At 46.9% G+C, this 25,133-nt stretch overlaps 1 protein-coding gene across 2 annotated transcripts; it reads right to left on the reverse strand.

Moving 5' to 3' along the window:
• Window positions 1–1,541: 1,541 nt before the first annotated feature.
• CD34 (CD34 molecule) lies at window positions 1,542–24,141 on the reverse strand. Of its 2 annotated transcripts, none has more exons than XM_060130540.1 (8): window positions 23,983–24,141; window positions 14,138–14,320; window positions 13,266–13,519; window positions 12,153–12,233; window positions 4,448–4,598; window positions 4,162–4,214; window positions 3,672–3,836; window positions 1,542–2,981 (listed from the first exon to the last, which is right to left on the reverse strand). In XM_060130540.1, the coding sequence occupies exons 1-8, from the start codon at window positions 24,059–24,061 to the stop codon at window positions 2,796–2,798; spliced, it is 1,152 nt and encodes a 383-aa protein (XP_059986523.1). In that variant the 5' UTR covers window positions 24,062–24,141; the 3' UTR covers window positions 1,542–2,795. The 2 variants fall into 2 exon arrangements, with proteins under 2 accessions (XP_059986523.1, XP_059986532.1); XM_060130549.1 differs by lacking the exon at window positions 1,542–2,981 and adding an exon at window positions 2,988–3,136.
• Window positions 24,142–25,133: the final 992 nt, after the last annotated feature.

The following is a 25,133-nucleotide window of genomic DNA, read 5'->3' on the forward strand; positions in this document are numbered from 1 at the left end:
TGAAAGTATCTTTCAAGTCTCCTCCAGCAGTGACCGTCTATATTTAAATGAGCTTCAGGTGTGGGGCTGCTTAAGGGCAGGGCAGTAGTGGAGAGAAACGCAACATGGAGGCAGTTGAACTGAAGCTGAGCAGTAGGATCCCAGCATGGCCAGCAGGTGGAGCCATTGCCACACTAGGATGCTCACACCAAAGGTGGGAAAGTTTGCTTTTCTAGAAAGCAATGAGTCCTTCAGGGCAAGCTGTCCAGCATGAAAAAGAACCAGTCGCCACCCAACCCTCCCCCCTAACACACACACACACACACACACACACACACACACACCCCTACACACACACACACACACACACACACACACACACACACACACACACACACACACACACACACACACACACACACACACACACACACACACACACACCCCTTCCTCCCAGAGCCTACACACTCTGACAAACTCGGGGCAATATACCCAGCCTCTGGGCCTGAGGCTGAAGGCGTTTCAAAGACCCAGCTGCCTTTTCTCCTCCTCCCTTGTTTCCTGGGAGTCTGTACCCTGTACCACCAGCCTGACCTGGCCAGACTCTCCTCCCGTCCCTCTCACGGCCGGATGTGTGACCAGACAGAGGCCAACCTGACTTCTCTTTCTGATTACCATCTTCCCTTTGACCAACCCCCAGCCATCACCTTCTAGGGAAACCTCAAGATTTCCTCCCTTTGCCTCCCCTGAGTCCTGGGGAGGAACCTCTGGTTAGAGCAGTTGGAGAAAAGAAAGGGGGAAATGGGGGTAGGGCTGCTGAGGGAAAAGGTCTGGCTTTGGCCAGATAAGAATCGAGGATCCTTTGTTTGGCCCCAACTGCTGCCATCACTGTTGACACACTTAGGAGCGTTTCCTGAAGCTTCTGATTGTCCAACAGCTCTCCCTCCCCCACTTCCTATGGTAGGGGCTGGGGGTGGGGTGTCTGGGCGCTGGGGGTAGGGGGGCTTACAGATGGTTTTGCAGTTAGGCTGCTGTCTTAAGGCAGAGGTGGAAAGCATCCCCTCCAGGAGTTGGCAGCCAGATCTCTAGAGAGAAGTTCCCATACCCTCCTTCACTGTTCTGCCCCCAGCTGGGGATGGGGATGGTGTGACTATAATAGAGGGTGCACAGGCCCTGGCTCCTTCTCTTTGTTTGGCATCTTTTACACATGGTGACCAAAATGTGCCTCTATTTCAGAAAGGTGTTCATGAAGGGTACAGCTCCTAAGTCCTCAGCACCCTCCAATCTGAAGACCCCGCTGCATTCTGCCTGCTTTTCTTTCTGTGACTAGAAACATCAGCTTCCCTGAGGGCATCCCTGTCTCCCCCTCAGAGAGGGGAGTAGTTAGTAGGCTTAGACAAAAAGCAGCATCCTGGTTGGTACCTGTGTCCCCTGAGCTGGTCCCACCTCTTCCCTGGCTAGCCCCTCCCTACCGGGTCCCTGCGTAGTCTGGCCAGGTCTCATGGGGAAACCGCGGCTCTGGTCTTCAGGCACAGCCGGCTGGGACAGAACCACAGAACAGATATGTTTCAGTATCACTTTAATTACAGTATTTACACACACCATTTTTTATTCAGGAAAAAAAAATCCACCCCATCTTCCTATCTCTGGAAAGTTCTATTTCCAACCGTCATTGCAACCAGGATCCCTTTTCACCCCTCTGGAATAAAACAGAAACAAAAACAGGACCTGGGTCACTCACAGAAAAGGTGGCTGGTGGTGAGGGTCCTCTGAAGACGTGCTGGGGCCCTGACCACATGGGTTGCAGAGCAGTAAAAGGATTAAGGGTTGGGAAGGCAGAGACAGAAAGGAGTCTGCTGGGAGGCTGAGGCCACAGCTCAACCCAGGAGTCAGGGAGAGGAGGGAGGAAGCCGTTGAGACAGAGGTTAAGGTCAGAACCTAGCCTCCGTGCACGAGTCTTCCTCAGAAGCACACAGGTCAAGAGGCACAGCTCAGAGATCTGGTCCCACGGTCCTGTCCACTCTGAGCCACAGGGAGAAGCAGCAGCCCAAGCAGAAGTACTGCATGGCCCCGCAGAGATAAGGGCCAAGCTATGTGCCCTCACCCATTTGTGGACATGTGTGTGCACGTACCCCAAACACACAGACACAGGACATTGTTCTAAAACTTGCGGGGGGGGGGGGCGGGCAGGGCCTGCGGAGCTCAGGGAACTTGGAGAGCAAGAGGGGAGCTGGTGACAGAATCCACAGTGCCTTAGAGGGGGAATGAGAGAGATGGTTTAAGACAACATGATTTTCTGGCTATATCATTACAAAGGAGCAGGTGAAAGGGGTTGCTTTGGTTTCCCTAAAGTAGAGAAAGAAAATATAACGAAGAAAGAGTAAAAGGCAAAGTCTCCTGGGAGGAAATTACAACCCAGAAAAGCCTGTGCTTTCCCCTGGGAGTTCCTATAATGAGGCAGAGAGGATGGGGAAAGAAGGGGCCCCTGTGTGGAAGCTGCAAGCCCTCAACCCCCCCAAGGAGTTTCTCTGCACCTTGGCTTTCCCTATCACACCTTTACGCAGAGCAGCCCAGAGGCTGGGTGCAGGGAGCTGAATGTGGAAAGGGCAGGAGCTACCTGTCTCTCCCCAAGGTGGCGAGAACCCCTTGGCCTGGAACAGGGCAGGGTCCCAGGAACGGCCTCCGACGGGGTGTGCAGTGGGAAAGGGTGGAGGATAAGGGAGGCTCCCCCAGCAGGGAGACAGCACGTGCTCAGGTGCAGGGAGGGGCTCCTTCCCCAGACTTTGCCCAGTCTCGCCCCGCCCACTCGCCCCCTGTCACAGTTCGGTATCAGCCACCACGTGTTGTCTCGCTGAATGGCCGTTTCTGGAGGTGGCCTGGCCGGTGCCGTTCTCCTGAGCCCCTTGATTCACACTGGCCTTTCCCTGAGCCTCGGGGGAGGCCCCAGGGCCTGAACTATAGCCCTGGCCTCCACCGTTCTCCGTGTAATAAGGGTCTTCGCCCTAGATGGTGTATAAATAAAGGAGCATTATCTCGTAAGCAGGGCAGCAGGAAGGGGGGGGTGGGAGGAAGAGGAAGGGAGTGGGAGGGGAAGATGGAGGTTGCAGCTGCATGTGCAGACTCCTTTCTTCCTGAAGAGCGATCAGGGTTCCAGCTCCTAGAGGAGAAAGGACAGAGGAGAGGCACCACACCGTGCCACGGCAGTTCAAGAGCCAGCTCCCGCCAGAAACTAGGCAGTCCCCAGGGTGCAATAACCTCCCCAGAGAAGGTAAAGGGCCAACCCTGGCCTTGTCCTCTCTCATCCGGAACACGTCAAGAGTAGATTTTCCCTCCATGTGTCCCCTTGTGAGCCACTTGGTGCCCGTGGGCTTTTAACATGCTTGCAAATAAGTGGCTGATTTAGCAGCCTGTTCTGGTTTGTATCCAGCTAAACTATCCCAGGGAAAATAATAAATAGATGACACGAACCATCTGCTACCACAGGGACCAGGGCCCCAGTTAGTGCCCCCTCCCCAATCTGCTATACATTGTTTTGACTTGTCCATGGATACAGTAATGTGCATACACGCATATCCCCTTGTGAGGGCACAGAAGTGCCTTTTCTGGTATTTCTCCTCCCCCTGCATGGCATTCATGGACCTCCCCAGGAGACCTAGTTTCCCATTTTCTTGGCCCTGGACCCTAGAACTGACCAGCCTTTCTCCTGTGGGGCTCCAACTGCGGCGGTTCATCAGGAAATAGCCCGCGGTGCCCAAGACAGCCAGCAGGATCCCCGAGGTGACCAGTGCAATCAAGGTCTTTCGGGAATAGCTCTGGTGGCTCCCGACGTCTTGTTCAGTGAAGCCTTGGATGCCCAGCTTGAAGAGAAGAGACAAAAAAGAGAGCCTGTCATTTGTGGAACATGGGTTCTAGACAAGGAGCCCAGACCATGCTAGACCCTGTGTGTGGCTCAACAGGGAATAAACCCAAGAAGACACGGACCTCAGGGATTTTCTAAACAGGACTTAAGACCGGAATCTCTTAATTAAGCTGCACTGTAACATTCTGTTTCAAACATAGAAGGGAAAAGGACTATTGGAGAAGGGTGGAGAGGTAGGAAGGAAGGGCAGGTCTGGAGAAGATAATTACTTTCTCCCCTGCTCCAGTGAATTCCCCTGAGACCCCTCATCTCACAGAGCTTACCTCTTTCAGGTCAGACTGGTGCTTTTTCAGAAGTTGGAGCTTGCTGGAAAGTTCTAGAATTAGAAACAGAGGTTGCTGGATCTAGAAGCTGGAACAGCTCATCCTGTACTATTCTAGAAGATGCTCTGATGGTGAGGGTCCATCTCAGGGGGGTCTTTCCCAAAGTCAGCATAGCCCTGCTCCCTAGCATCTGTGCTCTCTGAGTGAAGAGGCCTGATTTCTACCCAGGATCCTCTAACCTCAGCCCCTCTTCCTCCCTAGACTTCAAGACAGATGTGCCCCTTACCTGTTCTGTTGGCCAAGACCAGCAGCAGGCAGTGAGGCCTCACCTCAGACTGGGCCAGGAGCAAGGAGCACACCCCGGCCCTGGCCTCACCCTGCTGCTTCCCACACAGGACTCGGGTCAGTTCCTCTCCATTGTCCTTCTTAAACTCCTCCTGGGATGACAGGGAAAAATGGTGAGAAGGAGAGGAGGTTACTAGTATACTCTGAACTGCATTTGGAGTCTCAGGCAATAATTCTGATTAAAGTCACACTGTTACCCTCAAAACAAGAAGAATCCTTTTTTTCTAAAATTCCAACTGAAGAAAAAAATCTCGCAAACTTCTTATGTGCAAAAACATAATAAGATAAAAAGTCCAAAATCTTCCAGGACCAAAAGGTGGTCTTAGGTGGCACTGTAAGATGCCCGAGGATGAATTTAGGAAACATCATCTTACTGAAGGATTGCCCAGGTAAACATATACTATTCAAATTAAATTCAGAAGAAATTACCAAAAACAGAAAATATTAATAATGCAATACTAATGAAGAGAAAATCCTCTGTTTCAAGGTTACAATAGCCCCAAATATTGAAGGAAAAGCTAAGGGAGGTGAGGAATAGAGAACAAATTTATGACTATAGACGCAACAGGATCCTCGGTCCCTTCCCTCTTACTCTCCAAGGGGTCTCACAAAGAGCATGGCTCAACCTCAAGTGGTGTTCTTGTCTAGTCTTCTATTCCCCTTTCCCACTAGAAACATGGAACCCAGTTTTACATGAGGGCGACAGATTGCTCCAGGTTGCCGACATAGGACTCAGGCACTCAGACTCAGAAGACAAACTCTTGATTATTCTTCAACAGTTGAGATGAATTGGAATCACTGACTGTGCCCCTCCAGCACTCTGTGCTCAGACCTCCAGGATTTATTTCAATAGCCTCCAAAGGGAGTGGCCTCCCCTGCACAGAAAAGGAATCAAAACCAAGACTTTCTCCTCTGTCCAGATGGCAGATGGCAGGGGAGGAAATGCCTGAACGGCTCTGACAGCTTTCCTGTTAGGGGAAAACTGCTGGGGCATGTGAGGGGCATCAGAACTGAGCCTCCGTGGAGAAGAAAGCTTCCTGTTTGTGGAGCAAGACTGTTCCTCAGGGCAAGGCCAGAGGGCCCTCCCAGCTTGGAAAGCAGCCTGGGTATTTTCCTACTGCTATGGCCCGAGGCAGGAAAACCCAGGCTCCTTTGCTCCTGCACAAGACAAGGTCAAGATTGGCCTCACGGGGCTTCCCTGGTGGCGCAGTGGTTGAGAGTCCGCCTGCCGATGCAAGGGACACGGGTTCGTGCCCCGGTCTGGGAAGATCCCACATGCCACGGAGCGGGTGCGCCCGTGAGCCATGGCCACTGAGCCTGCGCGTCCGGAGCCTGTGCTCCGCAACGGGAGAGGCCACAACAGTGAGAGGCCCGTGTACCGCAAGAAAAAAAAAACAAAAAAACATTGGCCTCACATCCAGCTTTCTCCTGCCAGCTGGAAATCGAGGCTTTAGGGAGGCCAGAGAGCAGGGCTACCTAACCTCCAGATCACAGAGAGAAGCATCCAATGGTAGCCTCAGAAGGTCCCCAAGAGCCAAGGTTACAGAGAAATGAATTCTCAGGCCACGGCTGCTTCCCCCTCAGGAAAAGGATAGACGATGCAGGTGTCCAAGGAAGTCCTTGGATAGAGGCTCTTCACAACAGCATTTGCTGTGGGGAGTCTGGGCTCCACATTTGATGTGATCAGCTGTCTTCTTCCTCTCTGGGCTCGTGTCCCTTTGGAGAGCCTTGCCTTGCCTCTCACCCTCACCCTCCCCAGCACCACGCCTTCTGGATGAGGTGGAGGGAAACTCCTGCCTGGATGATTCTGGGCTTCTGAAGTGTCTCTGGTTGAAATGTGTCTTGTTCCTGAGAGAGGCAGAGGGACAGGGCTCCTGCATAATCTAAACAAGCCGAACAAGGCGGCACCTCCTCAGTCTGCTGAGTCCTCAACCAGATTCAGCTGTTCTGACAGTGACCACGACCCGAATATGAGACACTGTGTGAAACCCTCTGCGCGTGTGTCAGGTATGGGGGCGGGGGGGCAGGGGGTACAGGTGTGGCAATGACTTCCACGTGATCAGAGCTCTCACTGTATATGCACGGCCATGAAGATAAAGGATGCTTCCTATGCCTCAGGCCCTATTTTAAGTGCTTTATGCATGGTGACTCATTTAGGCCTCACACAACCCTACGAGATGGACACTACTATTCTCCCCATTTTATAGATGAGGAAACTGAGGCACAAAGAGACTAAGAGGTAACAGAGCTAGTTACATGGTAAGAACCCTAAGAAAGGCACAGACAACTGCTGTGGACATTCAAAGGAAGGTGAGCCTACATCTGGTTTGGGGTTATCAGAAACATCCTGAAGAATGGGTAGCATGTATGCAGGAGAAGCTGGCAGGGAAGGGCCTTGGGAGTGGGGGTAGCACCACAAGGAAGCCCAGGAGTGTGTGAGCCTGCGACCTTCACAACGCTGGTTGCAATGAAGAACATGGCTTTCCCCCTTGGATTCCCATCCTTCAAGACTCAATTCCAACTCACCTACTCAGGGAAGCCAGTCCTATCTTCCCTTAGACTGGGTATCAGCCCCTGTTCTGCTATTAATTAGATTCTTTGCAAGTCATGCAACCCATCTGAGTGTCAGGCTCCTCAGCGGAAGACTCAGTAGGGGTGGTGACTGCAGAGCTGCTGTATGAAGAGTGCCTGGCAAGGTGCCTGGAACCAAATCAGCACTGGATAAATGGCAGCTGTTACTATTACTATTAATAATAGCAATACCTCGTAGACTATATTGTCCACACTTCGATGTTTAATCACATTCTGCCTTACCGCTACTGTCATTTCTCTGTGACTAGACTATAAGACTTCTTAGTGGGCGGAGTGAGTGTACATTACATAATTTTGAACCCAGACTGCACGGAGCATAACACCAAACAAATAAGAACTCAGTGAATTGTTGTTCGTCTTAACATCCCAAGTGGTTTGGCTTCTACACAGGGTTCCTCCACCCCTTGTTTAGTTTCTTGGACTCAATTCAAGGGAATTGAGTGCCCAGCCTCCCTCCCACTCTGCAATCCAACAGCATCAGTGAATTGTGTTTGGGCCTGGAGAGGAGCAGGTGGATCCTGAACAAAGCACAATGCTCCTCCGGATGCTTGAAATAAACATCCTCCCCCAAGGGAGGCTGTGGGCAGACATGATGGGAGAGTAGGCAGGAGGAAGCCACAGCCTCACCATTTTGCTCATGAGAATCAGATTGGTGGACCCCTAACTACATCTGCTTGCACATGTTACTTTGTAAAAATAATAATCATAATAAAACCACCTAACCTTTCTAAAGTAGCATTCTCAAACTTTGCAAAGACTCTTAACATGTTAAAGAAGCATATTAAGTATGGGAGTTGGGAGAGAGAGGGAAAGGTATTTTTCTAAATGAACGTTAAGATATTTCCCAATGTTAAGATTTTAGGCTAAATCGCCTCTCTCTGTCCCTCCCACCCTCTCTTTCAATAAATGTATTGACTGTGGTGTGAGTTTGACAATGCAGCTAAAACACCTATTTTCATATAGAGACTGGAGTAATTAAAGGACCTGTTACAAGTCACACAAGTGGGCAGCTGACCAAAAGTTAGGCTGTCCCAGATCTCAGGCTCTTTCCAGAAGACACACTGTCTTCATCAGTCCTCCGTCTGTAAGTTATTTTTTCTGCATGGAAACTGACCTTTAGTGTTGGGGCAGAGGGCAAGGAAAGCGAGGGCTGGGGATATTATCTGGAGGCTGGAGGCAACCTGCCTCCAATGAAGCAAATGTGACAGAACAAGGGTGATGTGAGCTAGCGGAGAAAATACAACTTCTGCATATAAACATATGTGTTTCTGAAGAAAGGTAGTTCTGAAAAACAAACTGGAGGGCAAAGGACTTGAATAGAGATTTCTCCAAAGAAGATATACAAATGGTTAGTGAGCACACGAAAGGATGCTCAACATCATTAATCGTTAGGAAATGCCAATCAAACACACGTCATGCCCATTAAAATGGCTACTATCACAAAAGCAGAAAATAACAAATATTGGTGAGCATGTGGAGAAACTGGAACTCTTGTGCCCTGTTGCTGGGAATATAAAATGGTGTAGCTATTGTGGAAAACGGTATGGCGATTTCTCAAAATTTTAAAAATAGAGCTACCATATGATTCAGCAATTCCATTTCTGGGTATATACCCAAAAGAAATGAAATAAGAGTGTTGAAGAGATATTTGAACAGACATGTTCATAGCAGCATTATTAACAATAGCCAAAAGGTGGAAGCAACCCAGGTGTCCATAGGTGAATGAATGGATAAACAAAATGGGGTATGAACATACAATGGAATATTACTCAGCCTTAAAAAAGAAGAAAATTCTGACACATGCTACAACATGGATGAACCTTGAGGACATTAGGCTAAGTGATATAAGGCAGTCACAAAAAGATAAATACTATATGACTTTACTCATATGAGGTACCTAGAGTAGTCAAATTCATAGAGACAGAAAGTAGAATCATGGTTTCCAGGGGCTGGGAGCAGGGGGGGAATGGGGAGCTGTTTAATGGGTGGAGAGTTTCAGTTCTGGAAGATGAAAAGAGTTCTGAAGATTGATTGTACAACAATGTGAATGTACTTAACACTACTGAACTGTACACTTAAAATGGTAAATTTTTATATTATGTGTATTTTACCACCATTAAAATGATTCTTTGGTAGATTCCCCTGGACCAATAGCTATAGCATAAGAGAATAAAGTAATCTCACGTTTTGGAAATTATGTGGGAAACCACAACCACAAAAACTAAATTAACCTGATATTGCAGTGGAGAGAATGAAAGTCAGACATAGGGTGGCGCGTTCTGCTAATGAAGATTCTGAGATGTGGTAACAGGTGCTTGACAGGAGAGTGGGATTGCCTTCCCTCCCTCTGGCTGAAATAGGTGATTTCTGCCTAGAGGTGAAGTATGAGGAGCAAAAGGAGAGTAGTTGGGATAGAAATGTCTACAGAATGCATGTACAGAAGACAGGCCTAAATAATCCCCATTGCAAGAGCTAACAGGTAGGATACTCACTATGTACCAGTGCAAAATGAGTGTCTGGATAGCTGAGAACAATGCATGCATACTTCTGTTATGGGAATATACTAGATGGAAGAGCATAAGAACATTACATAAGTACTCAAGGATGTGATGTTAGAGAAACCCATGTCTTTCATGCTTCTCATTAGGCCTGAGTTTCCCTTGATTAGAACCGGTGTGGTAAGGCTCTCTGACACCAAAGGTACAAATGCAACCTAAGGAAAATTAGGAGACACTACACCACTTTGGAACAGATTGATTGTCAGACAAGCATGCAGTAGGACTCAAGGAAAAGGAATCTGGGACACAATCAGGAGCTGTGGCCCAAAATTCTGGAACAAGGACTGCTGACTGAGGAAAATTACCTTGGGAGGCAATGCTGCTTGGGGGCTGGGGAAGAGGAACCCTTAGGAAGACAGGGGTATCGACGGTGGTGGAAGGAAAAGGAAAACAATAGCACTACACAGGTGCTGCCATAGAGTTGATTCATCATGGGCAGTGCAGAAGCCTTCTTTAGGATATTGGAGGCATTGCTATCTTTTCACATCCCTACTTGCAGATCCTCTCCAAACTGAGTAGAGTGCAGACCTTAGCTGTGGCACAGAATAGAGTAGACAGTAAAGACCTCAGAGAGAAACAGACTGCAGCACAGAAAGAGAAGTTATTTCTGGAGTAGCAGTAAGTTTCTGGCACTTGTCTTGTACAATGACCCTCGTTAAATGTGAACTTTGAAGAGCAGTGGACAGACATTTAGCATGAAGCCTCTGCAGTTAGCTCTAAATCGTTCGTACAAGGAATTAGCATTCTGGCACAGACCGCTGTGATGCACAAGAAAATAAGTGCTCAACCAAGATGATACAAAAAGAGAGAGAGAAGATGGTCATTTTTCTTGGCTATAATTAGCAAAGTGTTGGGCAAAAAATTTTTTTTAAATGACTAGAGCTGAAAATCAGCGTCAGAAACACACAGAATGTTACTTGTACGTTGTATATTCATGCTTAACTATTTTGCAGATTGCACTTAGTTATTCCATTGTGTGAACCTATGTCTTCAAAATTTGTGGTGTTTTTTAAAATTGTAAGTTAAATAATTTTCTTAGGTATTATTTTAAAAGAGCTGTGAGTCACAATGACCCAACTGATAATCATGAATAAGATACCGATAGTCAGAGTGGACAAAATAAGTAACTTAATGCCCTCTACAGACTACAGTATTTGCTCAGGCTCTTTCCAATCTATGCACGTCACACATCATATATATGGTTCCCTTAAATGGATTCCCACCTTGTAAGAAAACGTTTTTTTTTTCTATGAGTAAATACCACTCTTCCTGTCATCTTATCCTTCATCCAGGAAATTGTTACTGTCAGGAAATTGGATTTACTGAAACAAAGCAAGGAGGTCTGCTATCATCATTAAAAATTAACACCATGCTGTACAGTTTACCAATGCAATAAGACATGAAACTGAAAGAAGAGGCATAACTACTTAAAAAGAAGGAGAAAAGCAACATATTATGAGAAATAACACAATAGCTTATGTTAAAAATGAAAAATAATCAGCTAAAAAGCTCCTGGAATTAATAAACAAGTTAAAGAAAATGACTAGACCCAAGATAAATATTAAAAACTCAACGAACTTTCCAACATACCAGAAAAATCAATTGGAATATATCATGGAAAAATCTATATTATAAATAAACCTTAAGAAATCCATAAAACCTAAGGAAAAAACATTTTAAAAACTAAAAAAAGAAGATACTGAACAATACCAAAGAAAACCAGAAAAAAATAGAGGGATTTTAGAGCAGTTCCAATTAAAATTTTAATGGTTTTGTGTTTTTTTTGAATCTTGAATAGGTGTTGCTATAGTTTTTCTAAAAGAATAGATGAAAAATGCCTTTCATTTTTATAGTGTAATAAGCAAAGACCTGCTTGACTGCTTGACTGCTTGACTGCTATGACTGCTTGCCATAATATAAAAGTATAATAATTAAAAAATTTAAAACAGGCCCCCAAAAAAGACAAACTAAACATATAAAATCTCTCTGAAGAACATGCCCTAGGACATATAAAAACTTAATACAAACTAAAGGAAGCATTCCAATCAATAAAGGAGAGGAATAATAATAATTATAGGGGAAATGGTTATATGGAGAATGCAGCGTTTACAGCAAAAAAATTCTTTGTATATTAAAGAGTTATATGAAAATAATAATAAATAAATTGATATTTTATGTGACTAGTTTATATTTCATGAAGAATTTCTTAACATAAAAGCAAACTTAAATCTGAATATATATATATATATAATGTACAATAGAGGAGGGAAAAAAGTAAATTTAAATAAAATTGTCTTTGCCTTCTTTGTCCACCAGATGGGGCCTCTCACTCCTTAAATCCAGAGCTCAGTATTCAAAGTAGCCTGTCCATGTTAAACTCCCCCACCCTCTCCCAAGTCCGTCAGTCCAAGACTTGCCTTCAGGACATTCAGAAGGAATTTTGGGAAGAGAGGGAGGGGTAAGGAATTGGGGATGGAGGTGGGGGCTTTGACTTACACAGCTGGAGGTCTCATTTAGCTCCAGGCAGATACCTTGGGTCAATTTCACTTCTTTGACTCTGGAACATTTTATTTCTCCCTGTATTTAAAAAAAAAAAAAAAGTAAATAAGCCAGCATCTTTGCCCGGCATTTCTTCCCCACCTCTTTTCTGGTTTGATTTCTGTGAGATACTCTTTAAAGAGGCTTTAAAGAAAGGGAATTTAAACATTTTGTTAGGAGACTAGGAATTTATGTCATATTCTTCTTTTACCTCACTTCCTAACTCATCAGATAATCAAAACTTTTGTTACTAGCCTGGGCTTGCAGGCAAGTAGCTATTTGTGACCTTGGTAAACATTTGCTTGGATGGCGCAGAAATGGAAGAGGGGAGGATCTTTTCCCCTTTGAGCTGTTTTCCCTCCAGTGAATTACACACTTGCAGCGAAACAGATAATGAGGTGGCCAGGCAGATCCTGGTGACACTCATTTTCCTCCTGGTCCCTTAGAACTCTCCATATTTCTATTCTGGCTCCTTTAAAAACAGAAACCAGGCAGATCCCCCATGCCTGCCCCCAGGCTCCATGCCCTCACATTTTCTACTCTTCCTGCTGAAAGCTGTTGATAGTCACAGGCCCAAAGGCTGAGAAAGGCAGGTTGAGCTCAACACCCCTGTTCTGCCTAGTTCCTCACTGCCTCTCTACTCCTGGCATACCACCAAACCCTCTTGCATAGAGGAAATGGTATTTGCCCTAAACATTTTGGGAAAAGCAGCGCCATTAAGTAGAAGATGGTTTCCAAATATGCCCAAAGGCGAGTAGTACCCTAGTCAAAGATTGGACCAAGAGGTACTGGAAAGAACCACAGAGAATTAGATGGATTTCTGAGAATCCTCTTTACTCTCTACTTCCTAGAAATATAGTACCCACGGCACAGATCAGCCTTGCTACCCAACTCTACCCCTCTCCTCCCTTTTCTATCCCTTCCAGCAATATTTATGCTGCACATTTTTCACGCTAACTCCTATACGACCCAAATTCATTGGCTGGGATAAGCAGAGGTTAAGGGGAAGAGAGAGCTTGCATACATATGAAGTGAGGGGGCAATCTGTCATTTTTGGCCTGATTCACCCACCTTGATGGTACTTGGGATAGGAGAAAATGATGTATAGGGGTTAGTGGGAGATGTCACAGGGCTGGTACTATTGTATGGGGAATCTGAGATATTTCCAGGTAACATGCTGGGCTGCAAGGTCATCTCTGAAGTTGTAAAGTTGATGGGGGTAGAAGACACTGTGGTGGCTAAAGAGGTCTGTGACTGGACAGAAGAGTTCATGGTTCCAGGGACTGGGATGATCCCAGAGGTAGATGTGAAATTGACTGTAGGCTCTGGAATTGACCAAAACAGAAGTGTGAATATATGCGCATTGGCATAAACACACACACACACACACAAACACATCTCAGTTCATTGACATAGGCACGGACTTCAACCCAGAAAAGGGAATTTGGGGAATTAAGAGTTACTTCATGTCTTAACCCTTACCAACTCATTTCCAGCCAGCTGTTAGAACCATAGCTATAATCATAGAATGTCTTAGAGATGCCCTCAGGACTCGGAAACTGAACTGGAAACTGGTCCACCCTAGAGATGTCAAAGACGCCCAGTTTGAACCTGTACACAGTCTGTTCACTTAGAAGAGCTCAGAGATCTCTACAGAGTCCTCATCAGATCTTTATTTTATCACTAAGCTGAACTCAAAGGGTGCAAGGAGCATTATAAATCAGGATCAGCTGCCACGGTGTTGAGAAAGCTGTCACTACAGGAAGAAGTGTCTAGCGCTTGCTTCAGGGTACCCTAAGCACGATACTCAAGCCACTATTAAAAGGGGCTTGTATGTTTCCATCTGTGGCAGGAAATAGAGGGTGGGGGTATTTGCAAATAACCTAATGCTTTACCCTAGTGCCAGCAGCATCCTTCTGGGGCCCAAGACAAACACTGTTTACCTGAGATGGCTGCTGTGTTCCCATTGCTGTCCTGAGAGACAGCGTAGAGGCTGATGTTTCCAAAAGTACTTGATATTGTGCTTTCCTGGTTGGGTATAGTTGTAGGGACAGTTGAAGATATTCCTGGGGTAGATGTCTTTGTGGCAGTAGTAGTCAAGTTCTCTGTATTTGTGAACCCAGAGGCTATAGAGAAACAAAGAAGAAATATCAGAACTCAAATCATCCTGGAGCCTCATGGCATCACCTGATTCAATTTCTTGGCTTTAGGTAGAATCCATCTAGAACATCCCCTGCCACCCCTGGCAACAGAGCAGAACAAGGACATCCTCCTGGACATGTGACTAATTTCTCACTAGATTTTTCCTAAGGAAAGAGAGAAGGAAAAGTTTGCGTGCACCAAACATCTAGTATAGTATTATTTATAGAAGGGAAAAGTTGCAAGCAACTAAATGAATTACAATAGGATAGATGTTATATGCACTTAACATACCATAATCATTGCAAATAAAAAAATGCAAAAACTATAGCAGCATAAGAATATGAGGCAATGCTCATAACATGCTAAGTAAAATATTAAAATTTCAAATTACACCTGAATAAGTATTGCCAAGATCTAAAATGTGGGAAAAGATGTGCCTCTATTTCCTTTTTAATGTATCCTTCTCTTCAGCCAATGTATTAACTCTTGGAATAATCACTAGATTGACACCATCTCTACGTAATCCTTTAAAAATCTTCTATCCTCCCTAGATTCCCCCATTCCCCAAATCCTTTCATTCTTTCCTTTTATTGAGGAACTGCAGCTAGCAACCACAAGATTTCTTTCGGGAAGCTCCGACCTAGGAATCTAGCTGATGGACTAGAGAGTATAAGGCTTGGTTCCTCAACAAATGTCCTGGGAACAGAGAGCTTAGTCCTGGCTCTGTCAATAACTCTGTAATTTAATGTGTGTGTGTCTCAGTTTACTAATTTTTAAAGTGAGGGGTTATTGGGAAAATCAATGAGATAACAAATGTTAAATTGCTATAGTATAATGTTCCTGGAACTAGTTATTCTTTGAAAATTTTCCTGCAGGTTCTTACCCTTCCATGTTTCCTGTGGTACCCAGCAGTGCCATCCTTAGACCCAGAAAGGAGAAGCTACCTGTCTGGACCCTGCACTTTAGAGCCTACACTCTGTTCCTCTTCCTGCCCTCCCCGTCCCCAAGCTACGAGGAGTCCATGGGGCCAACAGAGGTGTACCCTCTCTTCTAGATCATGTGTTGGGACCAGAAGTCCTAGAACTTCTTGCCCAAATGGCTCTTTGCTCACTTAAGGACCTGCATGGGCCTGTTCTCCCAGTCCCTCCTTCCAAGGGAGAACTGCAACACCAGGGTGTGTGCCTCCAAGGCCCAAGGGTGGCCAATGGGTGGCTGTTTGCAGGGAGAAGGGTTAGAGCTTAAGATCTAACCCCACCTTGTAGGTGGGGTGTCCCTTGCCTGCATGCAAGATCCCTTACAGTATGGACCAGAGCCATGAGTAAGAAGAAGAGAAGAGGGTAGGCAAGGGCCGAGGACCACCTCTTCCTGCTAAGCCACATTGTGGCATTGAACTCCAAGGCTCTGAGAGTCCTAACTTCAAATCTGGCCTTCCAGGTGGCCATGAAGGTAAGTTTTTCAAGGTAAGAGGATAGACGATATTTTATTTACCATATGGTTGGCCTGATTTATAACTTTGAAGTGTTTAAAACCTATAATATATGGGCCTCCATTGTATTCTTAGCTTGAGCCCTGTAAGTATTAGGGGTAGACTTGGTATTCAGAGCTCATACCCGGCAGTAGCATCCTCAAGGCACCTGAGGGTCCCAGGCCACCCTAAAGCTTGTCTCTAACTTTACTGATTGAAACCTAGGCCTGTATTTTACAGAAGTTTCCGGGTAAATAGCAGTGCAAAATGACACCTCTTCTTTTCCTCAGCATCAAGGCGGATGTTAGGCATTAGTTTCAAGGCAATGAACCTGAGGCCAAAAGTCTCCCCTAAAGGTGGTGGCAAGTCTCACTCTCCCTCATCTGCCTCTCTTCCCAGCCTGCTGCAGGTAGGTTGATACTCATGGTGAGTACAAAACTCATATCTCAAAATTATAGGGCAAGGATGCAGGAGGAGCAAGTGATATTACTCTCTCCGTTTTAGAGAGAAGAGTTTTGGCCAAGAAGGAAGGCCATCATTCATGCAGGGCAAGGAGCAATGGGGCCACTGAGGTTTAGCTGACTCTTGAGTAGAAGTAGCAAGAGGGTTAGGGGGTCCAAACTGCCAAAGATCAGGATGCATCTTCCATATTTTGGAGAGAAAAGTATGGGCTCCTCTCTGGCTGGGATAGGGGGCAGTAGCGGGGAGGGGGGAGTGGATTTATCAAAATAAAATAGGTGGGGAAGCAGATCCAGTCTTCTTTTGTCCTTAAATAAGTCCCTCTCAGCAATCTGACCCTAAGGTATGAGTTCAGTTCAGGGGGCAGGTGGTGGGAACATTTGGACACTGAATTGAAGGACCATCCTCTCAAGGTACCATATTCCAAGGCACCACCGGAACTCCCCCTTGACATCACTCTTCCTGCCCACCCTTTTTTCTTCTTCCCACCAGTACATCAATTCTTGGGAATCCCATCTGGCCCAACCTGGCCCAGCCCTCTTCTCTCCCCAGAGAAAGCTGGGCCTGGCTGAGGTGATGTCATGCTTTTGAACCCCCTCCCCCAGGGCCTCCTTCACCCAGACAAACAGTTTTGAACTTTTCCAGATGTGAAGAGAGACCTGCTGCTAGCTCTGAGGACAGACGTGCCTGTTCCAGATGAGTGAAGCAATCCTGGACCCAGGCCAGCTACTGAGCCACTAGGGTCAGGCTCCCGGCTGTGGCTGCCCCCTCCCACCCATCCCGCAGCCAAGAACTGAGGAACAGGTTGCAGGATCTGTCTGCAAATGGAAAGGGAACCCCAATCTCAGATTTATGTCCCTGAGCCCAGGGTGAGTGGGGAAGCCTCTGAGACCCTAGAGAAACAGGACAAAAAGGGAAGGCAGAAAGGCAAGGCTGAGCAATGGGGTACATATGAGCTGGTGTAGGGCAAGGGGACACCTTGGCAGAACTCTGGGGGCCAATCCTGACCTACACTGCAGCACAGGGGCTGTCAGTAGAGACTGGAGTCTCTTGTTTTCACAGTCTCTAGGGCTCCCTTTCTCGTGCTCCCATGAAGAGATGGGTCTTGGAGGAATGACATTTATAAGAATCAAGACTGACCACAGATTTGTTCTTATCCTATATTGCCCCCCACACCCATGGCATTAAACCATCCAATACTGATCTTTCTTTATCTGAGCTTCTTATCCCCAACTCTGTATGGAAGTCATAGCAGCCTACCAGCCAGGTCCAAGAGACAAGCGATGAAACCTCCACCCCATTCCACTCTAGACTGGAAGAACAGCCCTTACCCCCAACCCAACAGAGCATTATACTACAATTTAAATTTGAATGAAAGGCTATCTTCTGTTGTTTACTTCTCACTCCATCTTTATTAACTGCCTCTCCCTAAGTACCCTATTTGCCCCTACCTACCCTAATTGATCTCAACCCATGAACTTGGGACAAAAGGGGACAAGGTATCAGGAAGTTAGCAAAATGAGGATTCCAAGAAGCCAAATAGATGCCACAAAATTCATGTTGCAAAACTCATGCATTTAACTTACAGGTACTTACTTCAGAGGCAATTATTCTTGTTTTACACACAATTCTAACAAACTTGTTTATCTGATATCCAGCTAAAGCTAAAAATTAGAAAGAGAAGCAAACAATAGAAGCAAACAATAAGGAGAAGCAACAGCTGAAAATGAATAAGCAGCAATAAATGAAAAATAGACATGAGTATCAAAAACCACGCTAGTCTGGAACCATTTATGGTAGGAGTAAATGAAAATATACACCTTCGTAGGCATTAATGATGCCACTGAGTTGCACCATAACCGAATTATTTTCATGATACAACTGAGTCTAAAGGTTAAAGCCCTTTTTTTCCTGATACACTAAGAAAGCAGAAGGTAATATGTTTTTAAAAGATTTCTGCCTACAATTAGTAAATTAAAGATTCTTTTAGTCTTTAAAGGGGGTTTACAAATCCTCAGAGATCCAGAAAGTTCTGCTAACTAAATTCCTGTACTTTAGGAGAAGGTTTTTTCCCCCTATATTTGGTCTTGTTTTTCACAGACCCTCTGAGTTTTAGTTTGTGCTGGTGCTGTTTTCTTATCTCTTAGTCAGTCAGCACCGTTCTGCCCATCCTTTCAAATTCTAGCACCTGGCCCAAGAGGAATTTCTTGGAGGAGATCCTGGGTATCTTAGATGCAGTACTAGGAAGAAGGGACAAGCTGGCCTCTGCTGGGAGCCCACAGCCTGCGTTGATGGTTGATGAGAAGACAGGAGAGCCTCAAAACAAAGAGCTCGGGCTCTGTAATTGGACCCTGTTGAAAGGCTCCTCTACCGAGTTCTAGCTGCATGGCCTCGGGAAGCTTCTTCACCTCTCTATACCTCACCTGTAAAATGGAGATAAAAATAGTGCCTTCCTCCTTGTTGTTCGCAGGAATAAAGGAGATGGGGGTGTAAAGCAGTTGCCTGTCTGGTAAATGCTCAAGAAACAGTGGTTATCTTTAGGACAGGTCCCTTTTTTCCTGCTTCTCAGAGACCTTAAGACACATATCTCCATGAGTTATCTGGCCCAAGATCATATATGCTGTTTCCTGAGTATAGGTCTTGTCACCTTGGTTACATCATAGGTTTCCTGAGTGTTGGAACCATCTCTCATACTTGTCTGTATTACTCAGGGCACTGAGCACAATCCTCTGAGTTCACAATAAGCACTTGGGTTGAATGGCAACTGCACCAGGAGTGTTCACATTGACCACCTCTACGTAGGACAGTGTTCACACTGACCACCTCTATGTAGTACCGTGCCATTCAATGCTATATTTTAAGAGGGAATTTATTTAATTAAGGGAGTGCCCATGAGACGATAACCAGAATTAGGAAAGTTCTAGAAACCAAGTCATATGGTTGAGGGTTTAGTGCTATTTCATCTGGATCAAGGGTTGGCAAGTATAGCTGGTGGACCAAATCCAACCCATGGGCTGTGTGCTGTTTGGCCAGTGAGCTAAGAATGGCTTCTACATGTTTAAAGTGTTGTAAAATAAAACAAAACAGAGTATGCATCAGAGACCACATATGGACTCCAGAGCCTAAAATATTTACTATCTGGCCCTTTACAGAAAAAATTTGCTGATTTTTGATATAGAAAGGAAGAATTTAGGGAGAGAGAATAAATACCTTTCTTCAAGATTCATTTCACTCATTCATTCATTCTTATCTTCCCGAAGTGCCACCAAACTCAGCATTGTGCGGAGCACAAGCTAAGAGAAGATACCTTTCTACTGCTCGGAGCACAAGCTAAGAGAAGATACCTTTCTACTGCTCGGTGTTAGTGTCACTAGAATTTAAATAAATCCCTGCCCTCAAGGAGCTTATAGTCTAGTGGAGCAGATGAGAAAGGTTGTTAAGGATTGTCATGAAGAAAGATCAGATTAATTCTGTGAGAGTTTAAGGAATAGAATTGCAGTTAATGATCAGAAGCTATATAAAGGCTAATTCACTGCAGTACAAAAAAAGCTAATAATCATGGGATTTTTTTTTTTTTTTAATAGAATGAACTACTCTGGGAGATAGTGAGCCACCCATCTTTCCTGGGAGCATTCAGGAAGCATCCCTGCTATGGGTCTCGGTGGGTTTGGGTCATGTTGAACTAGATCAAAGAACTGGGCTGATGCCTTCCTACACTGCAGAGGCTAAACTGAGGTGTGAGCATAAAAAAGTGTCTGTGGCCTGAGTGTTCCCAGGGTACTGAGACTCCCCTTTAATATTCAAATAGCATGTCTTGGCCGACATCCACTTCCTGTGGGACCCCAATATCTTGAGCTTTCCCTGGGGGCTACGTCTCTCCCAGTCACCTCTTTCTCCATTTTCCTAATTGCCACCGACCCCTGTCTCACAGCTCTGTGCCTCTCTGTCCTCAGGCTGCAGGAATTCTCGTTCTACACTACTGCACCATGGGCTTGCCAAACACCCATTCCTTTATTCCCCCCACCCCACCCCAGAGCACCACTAACAGTGTTACAAGGCCAGTGCATGTTTACTGAAGGTTTGAGATCATGGAGGGAGATTACAGCACAGCCCAGAAGAGACAAAGGCATAATCTTGAAATCCTAGGCTAGACATTCCTATGCTAAACAGCCGGGCCACACCATAAGGAATTTTCCCAGCCAGGTCTTTTCCACCTTCCACTCACTACTGTTCCCTACTGCTCCCAGCACCTCCCCTCCTCTCTCTATGTTCTCCTGGCCTCCGGAGTCCTCTAGCCTTTTGTCTCTAGGGCCCATCAAATACAAAGTTCTACTTTATTTTATCATGCTCAGCAATTCAGCCTCCTGTCTGCCACTGCACATCAAAGGTTTGTGCAGGAGTCTAGGTTTTTTCACCCAAAGACTCATTAAGGCATTTTCTTAAATAACGGAGCTGGCTACCTAGAGATGCTGCTCTGCTAAGAAGGTATCAGTGGTGGGTTCTTTGGGTTATTTTCCCTCTTAAACCAGGAGCAAACTTCCCAATCAAGCCAGAGGTTTTTCCTTTGTATTCCAAAGGGAAGTGATTCATTTCAGTGGTCTCCAGAGTGTAGGTCCTAGGAAGTACACCCTGGTATACATCCCTATTTATTTGTATCACATTCTCTCAAGATGCACGCGTCTTTCTCCTTAGCAAAGTCTAGGGCCTTCGGGACTAAAAATCGTAGATACTGTGTTTTTATTTCTTAGCTGAGGAAGGAAGAGAATGTTCTCATTAGGGAAGTCAAAGCCCAGAAAAATATGGAAATTCTGCCCTGGCGACTCCAAGCATTTTCTTTTGGAGGGTGTGTTTTATTCTTTTTCCACACCTTCACATTTTCAGTTCCCCACACTCGGGGCCATTTAGTGACATCCAGCAAAGTCAGTGGGAGCAGGAGGCCCAGGCACCCTGAGGGTGGAACTGGGTAACCATCCAGCTCTGAAAGTAAGTCCAGGCCCTCCTGCCCAGGATCTAAAGGAAATCAGGCAGTGAGATGGTAAGAAGCGGAATTTGTGGCTCCTTTGGATGTGTTTTTGTAAGACTCTGAGCCTGAGTTTATCTGTTGCACTTTGGCACTTCTTGCCCTGAGCTTTTGGAGACAAAGACTCAGAGAAGGAAGGAGATGAGAACTAGTGAATGAACAGGCCCAGGAGGTGGAGCCAAAGGGATAAGAAAAAGATGCCCAGGCTCGTTTTATCAGTCAAACAGGAATGTTGCCGAAGATTTGCATTTGCAAAGGCTATGCCAGCTGGGCTGGCCCTACAAGGGGGAGAACTGGGGACCACGGAATTAGTCAGAGGTCCCAAGGCTGCTCCTTCTTGGTCGCCATGTGGCAGAGAGTCAAAGGGTGGAGTCCTCTCCCCTCCGGAAAATATCTGATAAAATTCTTTTCCCTTTTCTTTTTTCCCCTCTTACACGTAGCCCCAGACAGGATATGGGTGTGGGGTCAGCAGACACGAAGGACCCAAAGGAAGGAGAGGAATGTGAAGGGTGGTACTTGTTAGGGAAAAAGGAAGGACAGCCTTGGAGGGCTTGGAGGAAACAGATACCCTGGGGCTGACAAATGGGGTTCCCTGATTACCTGAAAGATTTTCCAGCTGGTGGTGTGGCGGTGCTACCTGGTGGCCTCTCAGCGCCCACCCTGACTCTGGTCACCACCCAGAGCCACCCCATCTACAACAGAGAAAGTCCACTTTTGGTCGGCTGCTGTACCCAAGCCCAGGCTAAGTTCTCACAGTGACAGAAAAAAGACCTTCCCAGAACAAAGCTCTTTGTCAGGGTCAGTGAGGAGAAAACCACAGAACCCTCTTCTGCCCTAAAGTTCACAGTAACAACAGCACAGAATTTCTGCAATGCTCCTTTGTTAGCATTTCAAGGTACAGTCACTCACTCATTCCAGTCACCCCACAGTATAATAGAAAATGACTCCTAGTATTATATAAAAACAAACGCTAGAAAGCTCTTGGGGAAAGCATAAAGCTACACACTGGCCTTAGCAGTCTGGCAAGATTGAGCATAGGGACCCAGGCCCCACCGCTCATCCCCAAAGCGGAGACACTGAAATTCTCAGCATATCTGCCCAAGGTTTTGCAGAGGTTAAAATCGCCCTCCCCGTCCCCACTGCTGCAGGCCAAGGCGAGACTGAGACTGGCCAGCTGAGGAAATAAGAAAAGGGTGGGCCTCACTGGGCCCAGGACCAGGTCATCATGAGCTGTGAAGCCAAAGGAGAGTGGAGCATCGGATAGGAATCTGAGCCGCTGGTCAACTCACCCCATTGTGAGGTGGAGCCAGCCCTCAGGGCAGTTCCCCATTCTAGGGCTTCAACGGACACCTTACTGACAGCTTTTTCCCTGCCCCGAAGGGCATGTCTGGGGCTGTCAAACAGGTCAACCCAGAGCCTAACTTAGAGCTTTCTCCAGCCTGGAGTCTCTCTCCAACTGGGTGGACCCAAAGGGGGACAGCAGAGGAGACTGAGAGCAAAGAGGCCTAGCTGGCTGGCCCAGGTCACTCTGGGGGGCCATGGTGGGTGGCCTTTAGGATGCAATAAGAGTAGGGAATTGGGAGTCCTAGAGGCCTGGAAGCAGAATCTGGAGCCAAAGGGAGAATAACTGACAATGTTTAAATCCTTCTAAGTGCAGTGAGATGAGATGGAGAATGTTATCCCCAAATGAAAGCAATTAGGAATAAATATTTATTGAGCGCCTACTAATTTTTCTTTTTAACCAAAGTGAGTGCAAGAGCTTAAGAAGTCAGGGCGGATGTGGATAAGCCAAGGAGCGTCCACCAGTTTGCTGATCTGTCCACTAGTTTTAGAACTTGCAGAAGAAGGGCAGGGGAAGAAAACTCCAAAATGTAACAAGTCTGAGTTTGTGCCAGGGTGAGGGGTTGCAGTGGGGAGAGGAAAGCAGGGCACAGAACAAACCCCATCTACCCTGTGCCTTCTCTCCAGTGGCATGGAGAAGAGGGTGTCAGAAGACGGAGTGTAACTTAGCTTTGCGATCTTAAATGCAAGAATATTTTCACGGACTGTTCTTCATTCCAAACTCCCCATGTCACCCAACTCAGCCTGCCTGGACCTCGGACCTGGGGCCTCATCCCAGGTTGGCTTCGCTCCGGTTCCTTGAATGTCCAATTCTGACTCCCCCTGTCCTAGTGGTCGGTGGGCACCAACGCTCTCTTCCCAGGAACCGCTCTCTTCCCAGGAACCGGCTCAGGCCGCAGCTTTCTGAATCAACCGTCAGTCACGAAACTTTCCTGCTTCTCTCCTCCCCTCTCTCCTGGTTCTGGCTCCAACTCTGCACTCTGCACCTTTGGCAACGCGAAAGGACACTGGCATCTTCAAAGAGCTTTACTTTAGAGACAACTCGAGAGAGCCTCATTGACTCTGGGAAGCCTCCGGCGCGACCTCCGATTTACACCTGGGCTAGTTCACGCTCGCAGTGTGGTCGCCTTCCCGGCGCGTCCCACCCCCACCCATTCCCAGCGGAGGCACCAGTGCCCATTGGGCTCTGTTCAAGCGGCCCCGGTCCCACCAAGCCAGGAGCAGCCGTGGGCGTGGGGGCATGGGGTAGGGCAGGGGTCCCTTCGCTCCGCCTAACTCGGCTGTGCGCGCTCTGCCTCCGGGAGAGCGTCGACCCTCCCCGCCACCAAGTTGGCCGGGCCGGGCGCGCGGCCCATACTCACGCAGCAAACTCAGCAAGCAGAGCGCGGTCCAGCCCCGCGGCATCCCGCGCCCCGCGCGCGCGCCCCTGCGGACGAGCATCCTTCCCGCGCCGCTCCCGAAGAGATGCACAGAGCCCGAGACGCTGCTTGGCCAGGCCCGGACGCGCAGCTCCCGCCCCTCCGCCCGAGCGTGGGGTGGGCGAAACTTGCTTTTTCCCCTCCCCTCCCTCTTTAGTCCTGGCACGGCCAACCCCTCTCCTTGGCTGCCACTAACGTGAGCTTCCCGCTTGGTCCCAAAGGCGGAGGACGTTAGGAGGCAGGCTGGGGTTGCCGCTGTCGAGGCCAAAAAAGGTTTTGTGAGGGCCCCAGACGTCTTGTTCAACTTTATATAGAGGCCCCATCTTCTTAAAGCTCGACTTCACTTAACTTTAACCCCTTTGTGTCAGCCTTGCCGGTGTCCAGGGCAGGGGGCAAGTTTCCTCTGATTTTTTTTTTCCATTTCCTTTCCTTTTTGCTTTTCTTTTAAGTTTTAAGCTGAGAACAATCTTGCAGATGGAATCTACCAGTAAGGACCTGAGTTTACAAGTGCGAGCATTTTGCTAATCAGGTACAATTTAGCACATGTCAAATCTGAGGCATTTAGTGATACTCTACCAGAGACTATGCTGTGTGTTAATGATGCAGAAAGCCTGAGCAGGACATATAAATGACAGTAATTATTCACTTTCTTTTAATTATTTTTCTTACAAGATCTATTTATTTTAATTTGGAGGGTTATTTCCTGTTACCGTCCCTATTTTCGCACATAGTTTTATCCTGTCACCATCATCATAAAGACAAAGGACTCCCCTAGCACCTGGGGTGCCTTCTCTCCAGTCCTGGGGCTGAGACTCTAGGGGCTTCCTCCTGCTCTCTTATCAGAAAAAAAGACTTCCCCTGACTCCACCCTCTTCTACCTAATTGATCCTGGAGCTGTGTACTCCTCGTGAGTTGTTCTGGTTGTTGGTAAACTGAATTACAGAAACTTTGAACTGGGCAGTCAGCCTAGTCAAGGACTGGATTGGGGAGATGGATACTGGAAGACAGAGGAGCCAGGAGGAGCAGATGACGGCACCAGGTGGGGGGGGGCGGGTAAGAGAAGGCACAGTCTTGGAGACTATGCCCTGAGATCC

Source organism: Lagenorhynchus albirostris, chromosome 2, assembly GCF_949774975.1.
Source record: "Lagenorhynchus albirostris chromosome 2, mLagAlb1.1, whole genome shotgun sequence".
Lineage (NCBI taxonomy): Eukaryota > Metazoa > Chordata > Mammalia > Artiodactyla > Delphinidae > Lagenorhynchus > Lagenorhynchus albirostris.